This window comes from Pelodiscus sinensis, chromosome 24 (genome assembly GCF_052426305.1).
Source record: "Pelodiscus sinensis isolate ZL-2025 chromosome 24, ASM5242630v1, whole genome shotgun sequence".
Lineage (NCBI taxonomy): Eukaryota > Metazoa > Chordata > Testudines > Trionychidae > Pelodiscus > Pelodiscus sinensis.
In genome coordinates, this window is record NC_143075.1 from 17,486,615 (window position 1) to 17,501,898 (window position 15,284).

The 15,284-nt window shown below is 44.7% G+C and overlaps 1 protein-coding gene across 1 annotated transcript in view; it reads left to right on the plus strand.

Moving 5' to 3' along the window:
- Window positions 1-15,284, plus strand: part of DHRS3 (dehydrogenase/reductase 3) — a 52,452-nt gene that overhangs the window by 32,051 nt on the left and 5,117 nt on the right. The window contains exons 2-4 of the mRNA XM_014575889.4: window positions 11,442-11,585; window positions 12,546-12,665; window positions 13,668-13,906. Of these exons, the coding sequence (XP_014431375.1) occupies window positions 11,442-11,585; window positions 12,546-12,665; window positions 13,668-13,906 (503 nt within the window). The remainder of the gene's footprint in view (window positions 1-11,441; window positions 11,586-12,545; window positions 12,666-13,667; window positions 13,907-15,284) is intronic.

A 15,284-nucleotide genomic window follows, 5' to 3' on the forward strand; every position in this document is an offset into this window, starting at 1 on the left:
AGTATGTGACTTCTGTGACCAGTCATGACTAACCTTTGAATTTCACATTTACCTTCACCCTAACGATTGGTGCCATCACAGAATAAACAGGCAACCTAAACTCAGCCTTTTCTTGCTTTATAAAAATAAATGATCTAACCCTTAATGTCAGTGTAATTTTTTGTTGTTGCAGATAATCTATAAGCCTGTTGCACCTCATGTTTTAACCTGTTTTGTGTTATGTTCTGTGGGCTCATATTACCCTGGGGAATATGTGCAGTGCCCAATAACAAGACTAACAACACTGAATTCTGAAAATGTGTGAAAAGTGGCACTGCTCAGGATATTGATATTGGATCAAATCTTTTCCCCAAAGTAGACCCAGTAACTTTTAACATTTTAGTTTTTTGTTCGTTGGCTTTTCTCTCCTCCCTGTCTGCTACCATAGTGTTTTCTGCACCTGCATATTTATTACCTCACGATTTCATGATATCTCTAGACATTTTTATATGAACGTGGGCACATGGCCTGTCTTTCCAAGTGGATTGGAAAGTGGATTGGAAAGACTGTAGCATTGCAGTTTTATTTCTTTTTTTAAAAAAACTATTTATTTAACCAGATTAACAGGTTTGCAGTATCATTGCCTTGAAAATATCAGAGACAATACAATAATCAATTTGTCGAGCTCTGACAATAATCATAACAGTGAGTTTTTTGTTTAAAGAAACTCCAGTAAAATAATCATCAGATATATCTATTTATCAAGGCATTACAAATGTAGAGAGAGCATCTTTACGCCACATCTAGTGATTTTATTAAATGGTGTGAAATCTCTTGATTACGCATATTTCACAAACTTGTCAGGCCTATCAAATACTAACAGTAAAAAAAAATTAGGACATAAATAGCTGTTATTTTCCTGAGATGGAACATTGTCTTTCTGTCACGAGGCATTTTCAAAGCTGCACTTAAAATACATGCATTTTTTCAATGAACACACACACACACACCCTCCCTCCCTTTTGCCTGTCTCCTGTTGCAGGCAGAGAATATTCCTCCACCGCTTTGGGCGCTTTAATTTCAGAGGGCAGAGACAAGTTCTAGCACATTGTGTGGCAGAAACTGTTAAAAAGCTGTCATTTCTTTTCCCCAACAAATGCCTCCATGAACCTTGGGAGTTTGACAGCTTGTGGCCACTTGGTGCTTTTGTTGGAACCGTGCACTCCAGTTGACCCTGTCCCAGCGTTAATAGGATTGTAAAGGCTGACTCCTGCATGACCTCTCCTTGCAAACAACCCACCCTTCCTTTTCCTCCACTCCTCGATACAACAGAGCTGAGAAGTGTTGCTCCCCCTGCAATCTGCAGTTGCAGTTTACTGTTACAGACAAAAGCGACTGGAAAAACCACTAAAGAGAAATCAGCATGGGGCCACCTGTTCTCACATACTCCTGATTGTGAGAACAGAGGGCATTTGTTCACCTAAGTGGAAGGAAATTATCTTAAATTCCTGTATGCGAGCAGAAGATCAAAATGCTCCTTCCAGGATAGCAAGAAATACCGTGATTGACCAGGTGATGTAGTTTTAATGGGAGCAGGTCTCTGCATGCTGCTCATAGATTTTCCCTGTCGGGAAAAGAGGGGTAAATTTGAGTTCTGGTTTGCGTTTACATGAATAGCATAACAATGCCTATGAGTGATTTTTAACTTGGGGGGGGGGTTGGTAAGTTAAAATTCACAATAGAAACGCCAGAATTCTAAGTCTAGTCTTAAAAATTGGGAATCCTGTGTTCAAATAGCTTTAATAAATGTTCGTTTCCACACGTGTTGGGGCTGTTGGTTATTAGATGGGGGTCGAGAGGTCTGCCCGCTGCCAGGTGTTCCAATAGATGCAGACGATTAACCGATTCACGAGGAGGAATGAAACAGGAGCACACCCCGTTTATTTTATTCACGTGACTGAGAATTACTGGGGCTGAGTCTCAGGTTTGGTCAAGTTGCCCTGAGAACAGGACCCAATGACGCTTCAGGTGGCTTTTGAGGCGCTGTCCCTCCTAAGGTAGAGCAGCCTCAAATGTCAGTTTAGCAACCTTATAGTGGTCTCCTTGTGCCCTTCTCTCCCTGGGCACTCTGGATGTTATGGGGGGAGGCCGGAGAGCCACCTCCATACCAACAGAGAGGATAGGTCCATCAATGGCTATTAGCGAGGATGGGCAGGGATGGTGCCCTTAATCTCTGTTTGTCAGAAGCTGTGAATGGATGACGGGGTGGGATCATTGATGATTCCCTGTTCTGTTCATTTCCTCTGAGAGCACCTGGCATTGGCCGACAGGACTCTGGGCTAGATGGACCTTTGGTCTGACCCATTATGGCCATTCTTATGTTAACCAGGGATTTCCCACAGACTGCTGAATTTCCAGCTGGCTCTGGGCCCTCTGTGCTTTACAAGGCCAGGCTCTAAGGACAGTCCCCGGTATGCAGTTTGCCTGGGGGTCAGGTCCATAGGAGTGTAAATCACCAACACTCCACAAGAAGTCAATGGAGAAATACCAGTTTACTCCAGCAAAGGATCTGACCTTTGGCCTCTGCCTCAGAGAGGATGGAAACGTTAAGTATGTGTGATGTGCATACACCAGCTGGAGGGAAGAAAGGTTTGTGATGGGCGGAGGAAAGAAGATGACTGCCTTGGTGGTGCCTAGCGATGGATTGCAACTGTGCTGCTGGAGTGCACCGGATGCTTTGGCGATGAAGGGTGGCCAGTGCAGAGAACAAAAGGTGTTTGATTTTGTACTTTCCCGTCTGAAAGGAGAAGAAACTGGCAAGAATGAGAACTTCAGAGAAGACATCTCCAAGTAAAAGCCAGAGAGAGTCCTCCTGGATCAACATGAACTCAGCACTTTCTTAAGATACTGTGGACTGCTCTTCTGCTCAGATCAGTTCAAATATCGATGGGCTCAGTAGCTCAAACGGAACACTAGATTCTGATTTCACTTAGGGCCTGGTTGGGCTCCCATTGACGTCAATGGCAAAATGATCATTAACCTCACCAGGAGCAAGATCAGATCTTTACTCCTATGCTGTAAATCCAGCATATCTCTGCTCTCATCAGTAGTTATGCTTCATTTACTCCATCGTAAACGAAAGCGCCTACTGGCCTTGTGAGTACAGAAGGCTGTCCTTTTTATTGCAGTGAGATGTGGTCTTTTCTTGACCTTTAGTCTTCATAGCTCAGCAAATGGTCCCCACCCAACATAACAGCAGGGCCTGGCTCTGTAGCAGGCAGAAAAATGGTGCACGGTGGACCAGCTTCAGGGCGAAGTATAAAACATTTGTGCCGGCTCTGTTTCTATGCTCCTCCAACACTCCAACAATAAATCTGTGGTTTTGCTAGTGTTAGATTTTGCAGGTGTGGCTCAGTTTACTCCTTGGATGGAATAAAGCATGATGGGCTGGGATTACCAAAAGAAACCTAGAGCCCCCAAAGTCTGTTGTAGTTCAATGGGCATTTAGTAGCTTAGTCTTTTTTGAAAGACTCATGATACCATCTACATGTTTTGTTAGTCTATAAAGTGCTACCAGACCATTTGTTGTTTTTTTCTGTACGGACTAACTCGGCAACCCCCTGAAATCTCCAACCAGTGTTTCATTTCTTGTATATTTCCTTCCATAACTCTGGCTCTGTTTTTCTTTCTCAATTTAGCAACAGCTCAAAATGTTGGGCCTGACTCTGCTCGTTCAAAACGGTGTAAATCCAGAGTAACCCCACTGATGTCAATTGAGTGAGCCCAGCATCAAAATATGGATATATGAGAACAGAGTCAGGTCCTTTACTGGCAGCAAGTCCTCACTGAAGCAACACCTTCATGGGGGTGTTCCCAGGAGAATGTAGCAGGCCTCTTTTTGATATTTAGGCCAAGTCTACGCTAGACCTGGAAGGCTGGGTTTAGGTACGCAACTCCAGCTACATAAAATAAGTTGCTGGATTGGACATGCCTTAAGCTGAGCTTGGCGCCTCTTCACAGAGGGAGGTTGATGGGAGCAAACGCTCCCATCAGCTTCTCTTACTCTTTGCAACTGCCAGGAGCACTGGTATCGACCGGAGCTGCCTTCAGCATTCAATTTAGCCAGTCTCAACTAGACCCGCTAAATTGAACACCAGAAGATTGACCTCCAGCTCAGCAAGTGAAGATGTGGCCTTTAATTCAACAATACTTAGCTTCCCCCAGGCTTGAACATGACCAGCGTAACATGTTCTGACATATAACTTCCCTTAGCTTGACAGAAGCGAGCATGTTAGGTCGAGCTCGCTAACATGATCCAGTATCCTACTTTTTAAAAAATCCTGGTCTAAAAAAGCCTATGTGTAAAATGGCTCATTCGGGGCTATTACCCTCGCCAATACCCACATTTGTCCCTTTCAACCCCACCTCCTGCACTTTTGATTACTTCCCAATATAGGCAGTGACGGAATTTTGCCATGGGCCTGCACTGTTTGCAAATATGAGTTCTGGAACAATTTGTATCGAGGGGGATGCTATGAACCATAAAACAAGACTGTAAACCCTGTTAATGATGGAAACGGCTGCAAACCAGGGAATGCCACACGCCCCTAGCAAGCCTAGTTCCAGCACCTTTGCTTACAGTTCATACAGATTTCACCTGGGGGCTGGGTTAAATATTTTGACCTACTCCCCCACATCATGAAGTATGGGATTTTTTCCCTTTCTAAAGCAAAGGTTGACTTGTCTCTCTGAACCGGCCACACCTTCCACTCTACCTCTTATCGCATCTTTAGCATGCCTCTCCTGTAAACTACTTCTGAACAAACTTGTCTGCATTTACCCAGGGGGCAAGGGAGTGGAAGGGGTGGGGGAGAAAATCCATATAACATGCAAAGCAAAAGAGGGTATTGTTTTTCAGGCTGTAGGGCCTAAGCACCCTGGGCCCAGGATGTAGAAAAACCTTTTGGCCTCTTTGGGAGGCTAATTCTAAGGTATGTGTGGCAGGGCTCTGCAGATATCCTGGGATAAGGATGAAATACTTCTCTGGATTATCTGCACTTTATCCTTCCTAAAACCATGCAGGATCTTTCAGTACTGGGCACACAAAGGCTCTCTGTTTAAACATGGGTAACAGCCTGGGCACTTGCAAATGCCAGCTCAAACAGAGCGACTTTTGTTTCTCTGGCAGAGGAAGAAGGTTGAGAGAGGCCGCAATGTGTTATTCTACTCTCCTGGAATATCTCTGGTGAGCTGTGCCTAGGAGAATGTTGTGGTTTCTTTTGATTGGTGAGGATAACAGTAATGAGCTCAAGGTGAGAAGGGCTCTCTGATAGCTTTATACAAGCACCTTCATCCCAGAGTGTCTTCAAACTGATACACAAACTTCCTCCACCCTGAAATGTTGCCTGTTTTCAGGAAGGAACTCTGGTCTGTTAACCCTTGTTTAAGAGGTTGCTGTGATGGTCTATTACAGTGTTTCCCAAATGGCATACCGGGGAACCCTGGGGTTCCGTGAAGTGAAAATAAGGGTTCCGCGAGAAAATTCCATTACAATAACGTTATTATTAAAATAATAATAATAATAATAATAAATATTAAGCATTTATGAATTTTATTGAAACCAATTTTCATTTGTGTTGATCTCATGACCTTGTTTAGCATTTGTTTATTATTATCCTTACTTATTTGTGCTCTACTTTTTCAGCTCCATATATAAGACTGTTATTAGGGGTTCCACAAAATTATTTTGAGTTTAAAAGGGTTCCGTGGCCAAATAAAATTGGGAAACACTGGTCTATTAAAACATCCCCTGATGAATAAAGAGTGGGTAGAGGAGACATTCTTTTTCAAACTCTTCCCGCCCTTACTTAGCAAACTGTTAGCTTCTGTGATGGGTAAAGCCTGGTTAGCACAATTTGTTGCGTTTGTGGAATGTGGGGGCCCAGTTCATCACTGATGATGTCATAAAAGGATTTACGGCAGGGCGAGCAGGGCGGCTGTCCCGGGCCCCGCGCTTTCCAAGGCCCCGCTTGCGCCGTGTCAAAGGGCAGCCCCCATGAAATTTCGCTGCCCGGGGCCCCGCGGCACTCTCACCCCCCCCTGCAGTCAGGCCCGACTGCAAAAAGCAGTTGCCCCAGCACCCGCCAATTCAAAAGAGCGTGGGAGGGCCTGGCCACAGCTATCATCATAGCAGCAGCAGAGGCTGGAGTCCCGGGACCTTAAATTGTCACCGGAGCACCGCACAACACGTTCTGGGCAGCTCTGAGGGCTGACTGGGGGGAAGGGGCCCTGCCACCAGCATGGAGCCAACCTTGCCCAGGAGCCCAGCAAGTCTGTCGCCCCCCCCCTCCCCCCCCAGTGATAGTTCTCTGCTGTTGTCCCAGGTTATGTCAGTAATGCAACTGAGTTGTAGATTAAAAAGCTTTGAAAATGCTCTCATATGACTGCAAAAAACACTCCTAGAAGTTTAAAGGTCTGGGATTATTGGTCTAACCGGCAGACACTACAGACCTACCTGCAGAGTATCTATCTCTCTCTCTCTCTCTCTCGCCTATAAAAAGCACCTTTTTCAGGCCCACTTCTTCAGTCCTGTAAAATCATGTGCTCCTCTTACTCTGTTTTCTGCTTTTTGGCCTCCCCTGGACACCCTTATGACATCCCTCCTGATGGGCCATATGCAGCCCGCGTTGTTCTACGGTCGGTTACAACAGTCTCCAGCTGCCTTTCTCATTGATACAGAGGTGCAGTCAAAACTTGTGTGGAGCAAATCATTTGGGGGACTTCACAGGCAGGACTGTGTACGCAGGATGGTGCAGCTGAAATCCGCACTGATGTATACAAAGCAATGGCTCTATCTCATGCTAGGGAAGCCAGCAGCCTAAGGAAAAATAGGATTTAAGTCTGGAATGGGGGCATTTTCCACTCCTGGCAAATAGCCAGCACAGTCCTGGATTGGACATGTTAGAGCAGTGTTTCTCAAACATTTTTTTTATAAAGTACCACTTTTAAAAACAATTATAAGTACCTCCAGTCCCTACAGTTTTCAGACATGCAACATTTGTTTCTACCAACGCAACACATTTGTTTAAACAATTTAATAGTAGCCAGGCGTGCGATGAAATTTTTGGGTGCAAAATGTACAAAAATAATAAAGTGCTGTGAAACTTAAAACAAAAATTCAATTTTCTCCAAATTGCAGTTGTGTTAGCTTTCCGCCCCCCAGACTTCTCTCGGCCTAAGGGTACTCGTACCACTGGTTGAGAAACACTGCATCAGAGCTTTCTTGCATCCCTGGGGACAGGTCTCGTTAGCACCCTAATGCTCAGAGTTAAAGATTCCTAAGAGTCCAGTGCTGTCTGCCGAGCCTGCGGCTCCTGCGGGAATGATTCTCCCCAGGCCAGATAAGGAGCTGGGTGATTTGCCAAAGAAAGGAAGATAAAGCGATAGGGCTTGTCTTACAAACCAAACTTGAGGACGAGTCCTGGGGGTCACAGCCCTTCACTACTTTCAAAGTTAATTAACAGAAAGCCGGATGAAGTTCCTCTGCCATCATAAATCTCCCAATATTTCACGTGTCCACTAGCAGGAAGAATACCTCTACCCGCCAGTAGCCTAAGCGATTGCTTTCACATTCCACCTGCCTCTCTGACTGCCAACCACTGGGGTCACCCAGAGGTAACAACAGGGCAGGAAGCCTCTGTGAGCAGCCCTGCCGCAGCGGGGATTAACCGCCTCACTGGGCTGCTGCCCTCAACAATTTTCTGGTCAGTAATTTTTTGAAAGGAGAGTGTGTCTAGTGCTATAGGGAGGGGGCGGGAATGGGTGGAGGAGAAGCCATGGGGGCTGGATTCTTTCCAGGGTGGGAAACCATCTGTCCAATAACTTCTTCGTGATGGAGATTAAATTTTCCTTCCCTCCTCCCCCTGCTCCAGACCCATGAATGGATGGCTGTGCGACATCCTGACACACCATGTAATAAGGAACAGTGTCTCTCTGTCTCCTCCACTCTACTACATTTCTCTTCCTACAACAGGAATTCCTTGTATCATGAGGATTCCCGTCTCTCTCTCTCTCTCTCTCTCTCTCTCTCATTTCACTGCCAATTTAGTAACCCGTTTAGGACAAAATGCTTAAATTTTACTACTGGGGCCCAAACCTGATCCAAAAGCATCAGAAATTTGGGGCATTCAAAGTCCAAATCCCCCTCTCTCTGTTTTGCAAATGCCTCCTATCTTTAAAATGAGCCATTTCCTGAACCCTGAAGCCAGACACCTCTCAAGTTTGGGGTGCTTAAAAGCTACATGCATGCTCTTTTCAGTAAGATAAAGTGAACTGACCTCTCTCTGGGCAGACTCTAAGCATAACGTGCGACCTTACTGATTTGAATGCCATATCTGAAGAGGTGTCAGAGTTGTATTTAGTCATCCAGGCCTGGTCTACACTAGATAAGGAAGGTCAGTTTAAGGTACACAATTCCGGCTATGCACAATGGGTAACTGGAGTCAGCTTATCTTAAACCGAGTTGTGGCGGCATCCACACTGCAGGGGCAAACATTCCCATTAGCTTCCCTTACTCCTCACAGAAGGAGGAGTTCTGGATACTGGCGGGAGCTGCCTCAACGTTCGATTTTAGGGGTCTATACTAGACCCACTAAATCGAACACCAGAAGATCGACCTCCTGAGTGTCAATCTTCCAGTAAGTATAGACATGGATGGCCCTCTAGACTTGCAAGACCTAGGATCTGCAAAACACAGGTAAGGGATCTTCTATTGAACAGAGAGCCCAGAAAAGGTGTCACAGTCATATAAACCAGGTCTATATTTCAGAAGGTTTTCTACTGACATTAGCAAATTGCCTGGAAATTAAGGCTAAAAGCCTTTCCTCTTGTGAGCCCCATTTTCCAATCCTATGCAGAATAACCCACTTAGGTGGAGCTTTTGGCCCTGAGAATTTCTTCTCTTCTCTGTTTTTAATCCTGGTTATGGATGTAGCTTTAGCTGTGTTGGCCCCTTAATCATGAACAGTAATTTGCATTAAGAGTGTTATCTTCTGTGGGGATTTCTGTGTGGTGAAAACTGCATTTGTGAGCATAAACAACCTACAGTACAAATATTCTCTTCTTTTTCCAACTCTGCCTATTGGCTCTCGGGGAAGTCAATGTCATTTAAGTCTGTAGGGACACATGCTGTCCTGTAATTTCCCTTTTGTAAAATGACGCTTTTCCGGTTGCTTACAGTGATGTGGAGGTTGAGAAGTTTATTTGTAACTCTTAGAGAGCAGAGGAGGGGGATTGGTTCACAGAATTCGGGCAAACAGAAATACTCCCCAAGAGGTTTACAGAAAGGGGAAATTTAGGGTGTATTTTGGGGGGGGGAAATCTGCCTGGCTGTCAGATCTGTTAGGGTGTGGACTTAATGCTCCATAGGAAGTGGTGGCAGCTCCATCGTTCATTCCAGAGATTTTAAAACTAGACTGTGCCTCACTGGGAAACGGGCTGCAGGGCTGTGTTCTAAATGGAAGATGATGAACTTTGAGGGCCTTTCTGTTTTTAACTTCTGTGCTGCCGTTGAAATAAGGAACATGCTGGCTAGGGATGTAGAATTTTGATTATTTGGCTAATCGAATTATCGATGCAATTTGCATCGACTGTTCGATTAGTCGATAAGGGTGCCTCCACCTTTGAAGTGGCCCCAGTTGGCCCCAGGCTGCACACAGCATTTCAAAGCGGCAGCGCCACATGGAGCCTGGGGTCTGGCCCCAGGCTACACACGGTGCTGCCGCTTCGAAACACCCCCTCCTCTTCCTGCCCCCCTTGCTGCCTCTTTCTGATAGAAGCAGCAAGGGGGGGAGAACGACTAGTCAGCAAGCCTGTTGACTAGTCATTCACATCCCTAATGCTGGCCCCAGGTTTGTCCAGTTCTGCGTTGGACAGTCTGAATTTCTTAATCTGGTTGCCATTAAGAATTGTTGTCATTCTTGTGACAGGAAGCTTGCTAACTTGAGTGTTGCTCTCAGCTTGTTAAATAAGTGCTGAGGGTATTAATTGCCAAATAAATAAAGGTAACAATAGAGGTTTCTGACATAAAAAGCCCTTGTTGAAGTGTGTTTAGTGTCCCCACAGCCCCATTGTAGGGAATGATCTGTTATACAGAGCATATGTCATTAGCAGATGCAATGTCCCCAGGAGCAAGTCGGAGACAAAGTTGGTTTAGGAGGAATCTTAGGGCCTGAACCTGTTGCAAAAATCCTATTGAACTCATGAAATGGTGAGTGTCCTTGTTCTTGTGGCTTTACCTGAAAACCACAACATTGTTTTATAATAAGCTTCTTGCTTTATTTCGTCCTCTTTTATATGGTATTGGCTCCTCTTCCTCCATCCTCTTGAAAGGAGAATTCACCTTGAGTAGTGGCTTTCAAACTTTGTAGGCTGTGTACTTCTTTCTAATCAATGTAGCCAACCACAAACCCCCATCTGCAATAAGGTCACAATATGCCTATGATTAGATTGCCAAGTCTTGCTGAATAAAATGCGGCCTCAGCAATGTTCTCTATAGGCTGTGCACTTGTGCAACCACTCAGGAGAGATTCAGATGCTGCCCCGTTGATTAGCAGAGCACCCACAGCCCAGCTTTGTTTCTGTTGGTGGTGCACATTTGTACATGCCTCGGTGCACATAAAAATGTATTCCACTCATGGATGGAAAAAATCCACACACGGATGGAAAAGATTAGAGAGAACATTGGTCATCGGCCATTCTAAGATTTTTCTCATATCTCCCCTAACGGGAGCTTGTCTATCCCAGTTGGAAAACCACTGACCTAAAATCATAGTCGATAATTCTAAATGGTTACTTCTCATGTATTGACTAAACTGTATTTTATCTTCCTAGGGAGCAGAAGCTATAACAAAGTGTAGCAGACAGTGTGTGACAAGCAGTAAGCTGCAGTGTGTACATAGTGAGAGAGAGTGTGTCAGTGTTTTTAGGGTTAAATTTAATCCACTTCCCTGAGTTCCACCCCGTGTCTGCATGACAAAATTAGGATTAGAGCTGAGAAATTGTGCTTGTTTTGATTGTTTTAATTGCCCATGTGCCTGGCTTATTTAATGATCGCATTATGCCTCTGGCCAATCATGCAGTCCAGAGCTCAGATTTTCAGTGCAGGCTGTTGCCCAGCTTGCAAATAAAAAGCCTTCACCTAGACCTTGCACATCAGTCACCGTCACAAGGGAACCACTTTACTCTGGCTGCCACCAGAACCACCGAAGTTCCCTAGACCCATGTGTTCCATAAATATTTTTGTTTAAAAACCAGCGTGGCCCTAAATGGAACAATGTGACAGAACTGGCCCTGCGCATGCAATTAATGATCCGTGTCAAACTGTTCCAGTTAGAAACAGGTTTTTAATTGCTGTAGATTCAGAACAGGAAACCTTTTACATTAGCAACTGTTTCTTGCGGCAGATCATCCTGTGGGGTCGAACCGAGAAGTGCCTGAAGGAGACCACAGAAGAGATCAGGATGATGGGGACCGAGTGCCATTACTTCATTTGTGACGTAGGAAATCGAGAGGAAGTCTATCAGCAGGCCAAAGCTGTCCGGGAAAAGGTTGGTCTGTGTGGTAGATCCAGTGATGGGCAGAGCTTAGAAAATCTCTCAACCAATGGCAAGTAGGGAAATGTTCTCTGGCAAATTAGGAAAGAAGGGAAACTAGACAGTCTGTATCTCGCTATGTCTCGAGGATCTGTCCCTTTCCGTTTCTTGCTCTTACCGTTGTGGCCTACAGAGCTTCATTCACCAGTGCTTTGCAACCTTGCATTGACATTTATACCTGGGTAAAGCAGGCATGAAGTGCTACCAACTCAGAAATCTCTACCCACTATCACCGCTTAGTGCCCATTTGACACCAATTTTGTATAGAGGAAACATTTACACAAATGTAAAGCAGCGGAGAATCACTCCTGGTAGATTCATGTGCTGGATCTTGTCATCATATCAAGAAGCTGAGTATGGAAGGATTAGTGATAAATGTGAAAAAGCAAATATCCCATCATAGGTTCAGTCTCTGTTCTCTTGGGGATATTATAGGACTGAGACTGAATTATGAAATCACATGTAAGAAAATCCTATAATCGAAGTCCAACAGTGGCAATTGGCTGTTGATTTGGGGGGTAACTTCTTTGAACTACACATCTCACACTAGTCCTCCTCACACTCCTGTCCGTCTCCTCAGCTGCCTTTCTCCTTTTGAGCATCTCTTAATAGGGATAACTTTTTTACATATCTTTGCCTTTGTTTCAAAGCTGTGTCGAACTTCATTATTAGCCAAATGATATGCTGTGCAACTGCTTGGAAAGAAGAACTGAGAGGACCTCATCTGTGCAAATGTTAAGTACCTGGGTACCTTTTAGAATATTGCAGTAAGCAAAAAGATCACAAGCCCCTTGATGCCAGGAACTGAGAAACGGCTAAGGAGTCACACTGAAGTCGAAGGACTAAGTGAATGCTGTACTTGTGAAAAGAGCTGTTCACGGTAACCTATCAGCTGCCCCCTTTGTCCTTCTGCAGGTGGGTGATATCACCATCCTCGTGAACAATGCTGCCGTCGTTCATGGTAAGAGCTTGATGGACAGCGATGACGATGCTCTACTCAAATCACAACATATAAATACCCTGGGACAGTTCTGGGTAAGATAAGCTCCTGTATCCAGCGAATTCAGACTTGGAAATGAGAGTGACAAATTACAGCCAGTAAACACTTGGCTGCTCTTAGACTTTTCTAAACATTGTTTGGTAAGATCAGCCTGACATGAAAACGAGCCAGGAAAAACAATGTGAAAGGCAAAGGCCAGAGGAGAGAAGTCTGAGGAAAAAATTGAGTTTGACAGATTCCCTCAAATTGATTTCAGTTACTTCTTCTAAAATATCATATTAAAGGCTTCCAGTAATTATAAAGTCTCTGATGCTCTTTTAAACCCACCCTGTGACTTACAAGAAAAACTCAGATTTCCTTTGAGAAATCCCAGGCGCACAGAAGAGTTTCTTTGCTTGGCGCACATCTGGAACATGAGAGAAACACAACCAGATGCATGGCTGCACTATTCAAGGAAGAGAGCTTGCGTGAAACTCATTGTTTCCAATTAGCTCAATTAAAAATAATGTATTTGTACTGTTCCTCTCACTGTTGAAGTCTTTATCCTACACAATGTGCACCTGAGCTTGAATGGAGCATGATCTTTATGGCCTTTCATTTTGTGCATGGCTTAATGTTGTGATAACAAAGGTTTGGTGGTGGTCGTCAGAAGTCAGATTAACTGAGGCGTTTTGGAAACACTCACAGAGCAGCCAGGCTTCCTTCAATGTCAAACTGAGCCTGAATCATGAGGTTTGAATGTACTTATTAGGGATGTGAAAGTGTAATCGGTTAACTGGTAAGCCTCACCCTTAACAGGTGGGGCTTACCCATTAAGGTTAACTGGTGGGGGCGGGAGTGGTCCCCCCTCACCCTCTCTTAATTGGTTAACAATATATTTAACCCCGTTAGCCAATTAAATGGGATTTTACATCCCTAGTAGTTACTTTGTGTACCCCAGCATAATTATGTCACTAGGTTTGTTTTCTCAGTGGCAATAATTTCTGTTGTATCTCTGCTTAATGAAGGGTTTCTTTGGTTTTTTTTCCCCTCTTCAGACCACCAAGGCCTTCCTGCCACGGATGCTGGAGCTGCAGAATGGGCACATTGTTTGCTTGAACTCTGTCTTGGCCTTGTCGGCCATCCCTGGTGCCATTGACTATTGCACCTCCAAAGCCTCTTCCTTTGCCTTTATGGAAAGCCTGACCTTGGGCTTGCTGGACTGCCCCGGAGTGAATGCTACAACAGTCCTGCCATTCCACACCAGCACAGAGATGTTTCAGGGCATGAGAATAAGGTCAGTCTTGGGGGGCTGGAGTAAAACAGCTCATTGAAATAAATCGACTCAACCCGTTTGTCAGTTTGGTGTTTTGTTTTGTTTTTTTAAAGAGAATTTGATGTTCTGATCTGTCTGCCTGGGGGGATGTGATGCCCCATCAAGTTTTGCCCTGTTCAGTTCCTTTTTTTTTTTTTTTGCTCAACAAGTTTTGCTGGTATTTGCGGGGGGAGAGGGAGGGCATGAGGGTTTTTCAAAAATCAAAAAGGGGGGCGTGATGCCAAAAAGTTTAGGAACCACTGCTCTAGGGGTATGTCTACACTGCAACACTCTTTAGAAATAACTAGCGCTATTCCAAAATAACTTAGTCCATGTCTACACAGCAGGCAGTTATTTCAAAATAGTGTCAAAATACGGTCAAGCTGGAGGACTTCTTACTCCAACTCCTGAAACCCGTATTGTACGAGTTGTAAGGGAAGTCGGAGGAAGAGTGCTCTATTTTGAAATAAGTGCTGTGTAGACGCTCCCTATTTCGAAATAAGATACGCCATTGACATAGCTCCGTTTGCGTAGCTTATCTTGAGTTAAGCTCTGCAGTGTAGACTCACTCTAGGCCTCCAGAAATCATCAAACTGGTTCTTCTGATTTGCTGGCATGCTCCCAACATGCACAGTTCAACTTGCCTTTTCTATGTGAGGGTGTCTTTTGTCAGTGTTTCTAGAGAAAGAAATTAGAAGTGACTTTGCATGGGGAGCCAGCTATAGATGTCAGAGCAGAGGAATCAAACAGGTGGTTGAGGTTGTTCAAAGGGGAGATTAGTCTTACCAATTACTTGGGAATCCACAAGATAAGTTCCTAGTTCCTTTTGTATTCCTACTGAAGGACTCAATGAATGGGAGAATGTTCCACCAGCTGTGGTAAGAACAGCACTGGACTCTCCCCTGCTCCTGAAAAATTAACCATGTTCAAAGGGCTGAGGACTGGCCAAATTAGCCCTTTACCGGGGTGCATCTGCATCTCTTGAGAAGTACCACTCACAGAGTTAGTGCATCGTCGGCCTGGGTGAATGGTGCACTGTGGTGTTGCACTTGGCACTTGGAAATCCATGTTCCTGCCAATAATTTTTAAAAAAAGGCAGGAGAGCGGAAGAAGCTGGAGTGGCCTCTTTTACAATGCAGCAGATGTTCTCCTCACCCTTGGGGCCACCCCAGCTTTGCTGGTTTGGCTAGTAAGTAATAGGACCATGAGAAGTCTTGTGGCACCTTACAGACTTAACAGATATATTGGGGCATAAGCTTTCGTGGGCAAAGACCCACTTCGTCAGATGCATGTGACAAAGTGGGTCTTTGCCCATGAAAGCTTATGCCCCAATATATCTGTTAGTCTATAAGGTGCCACA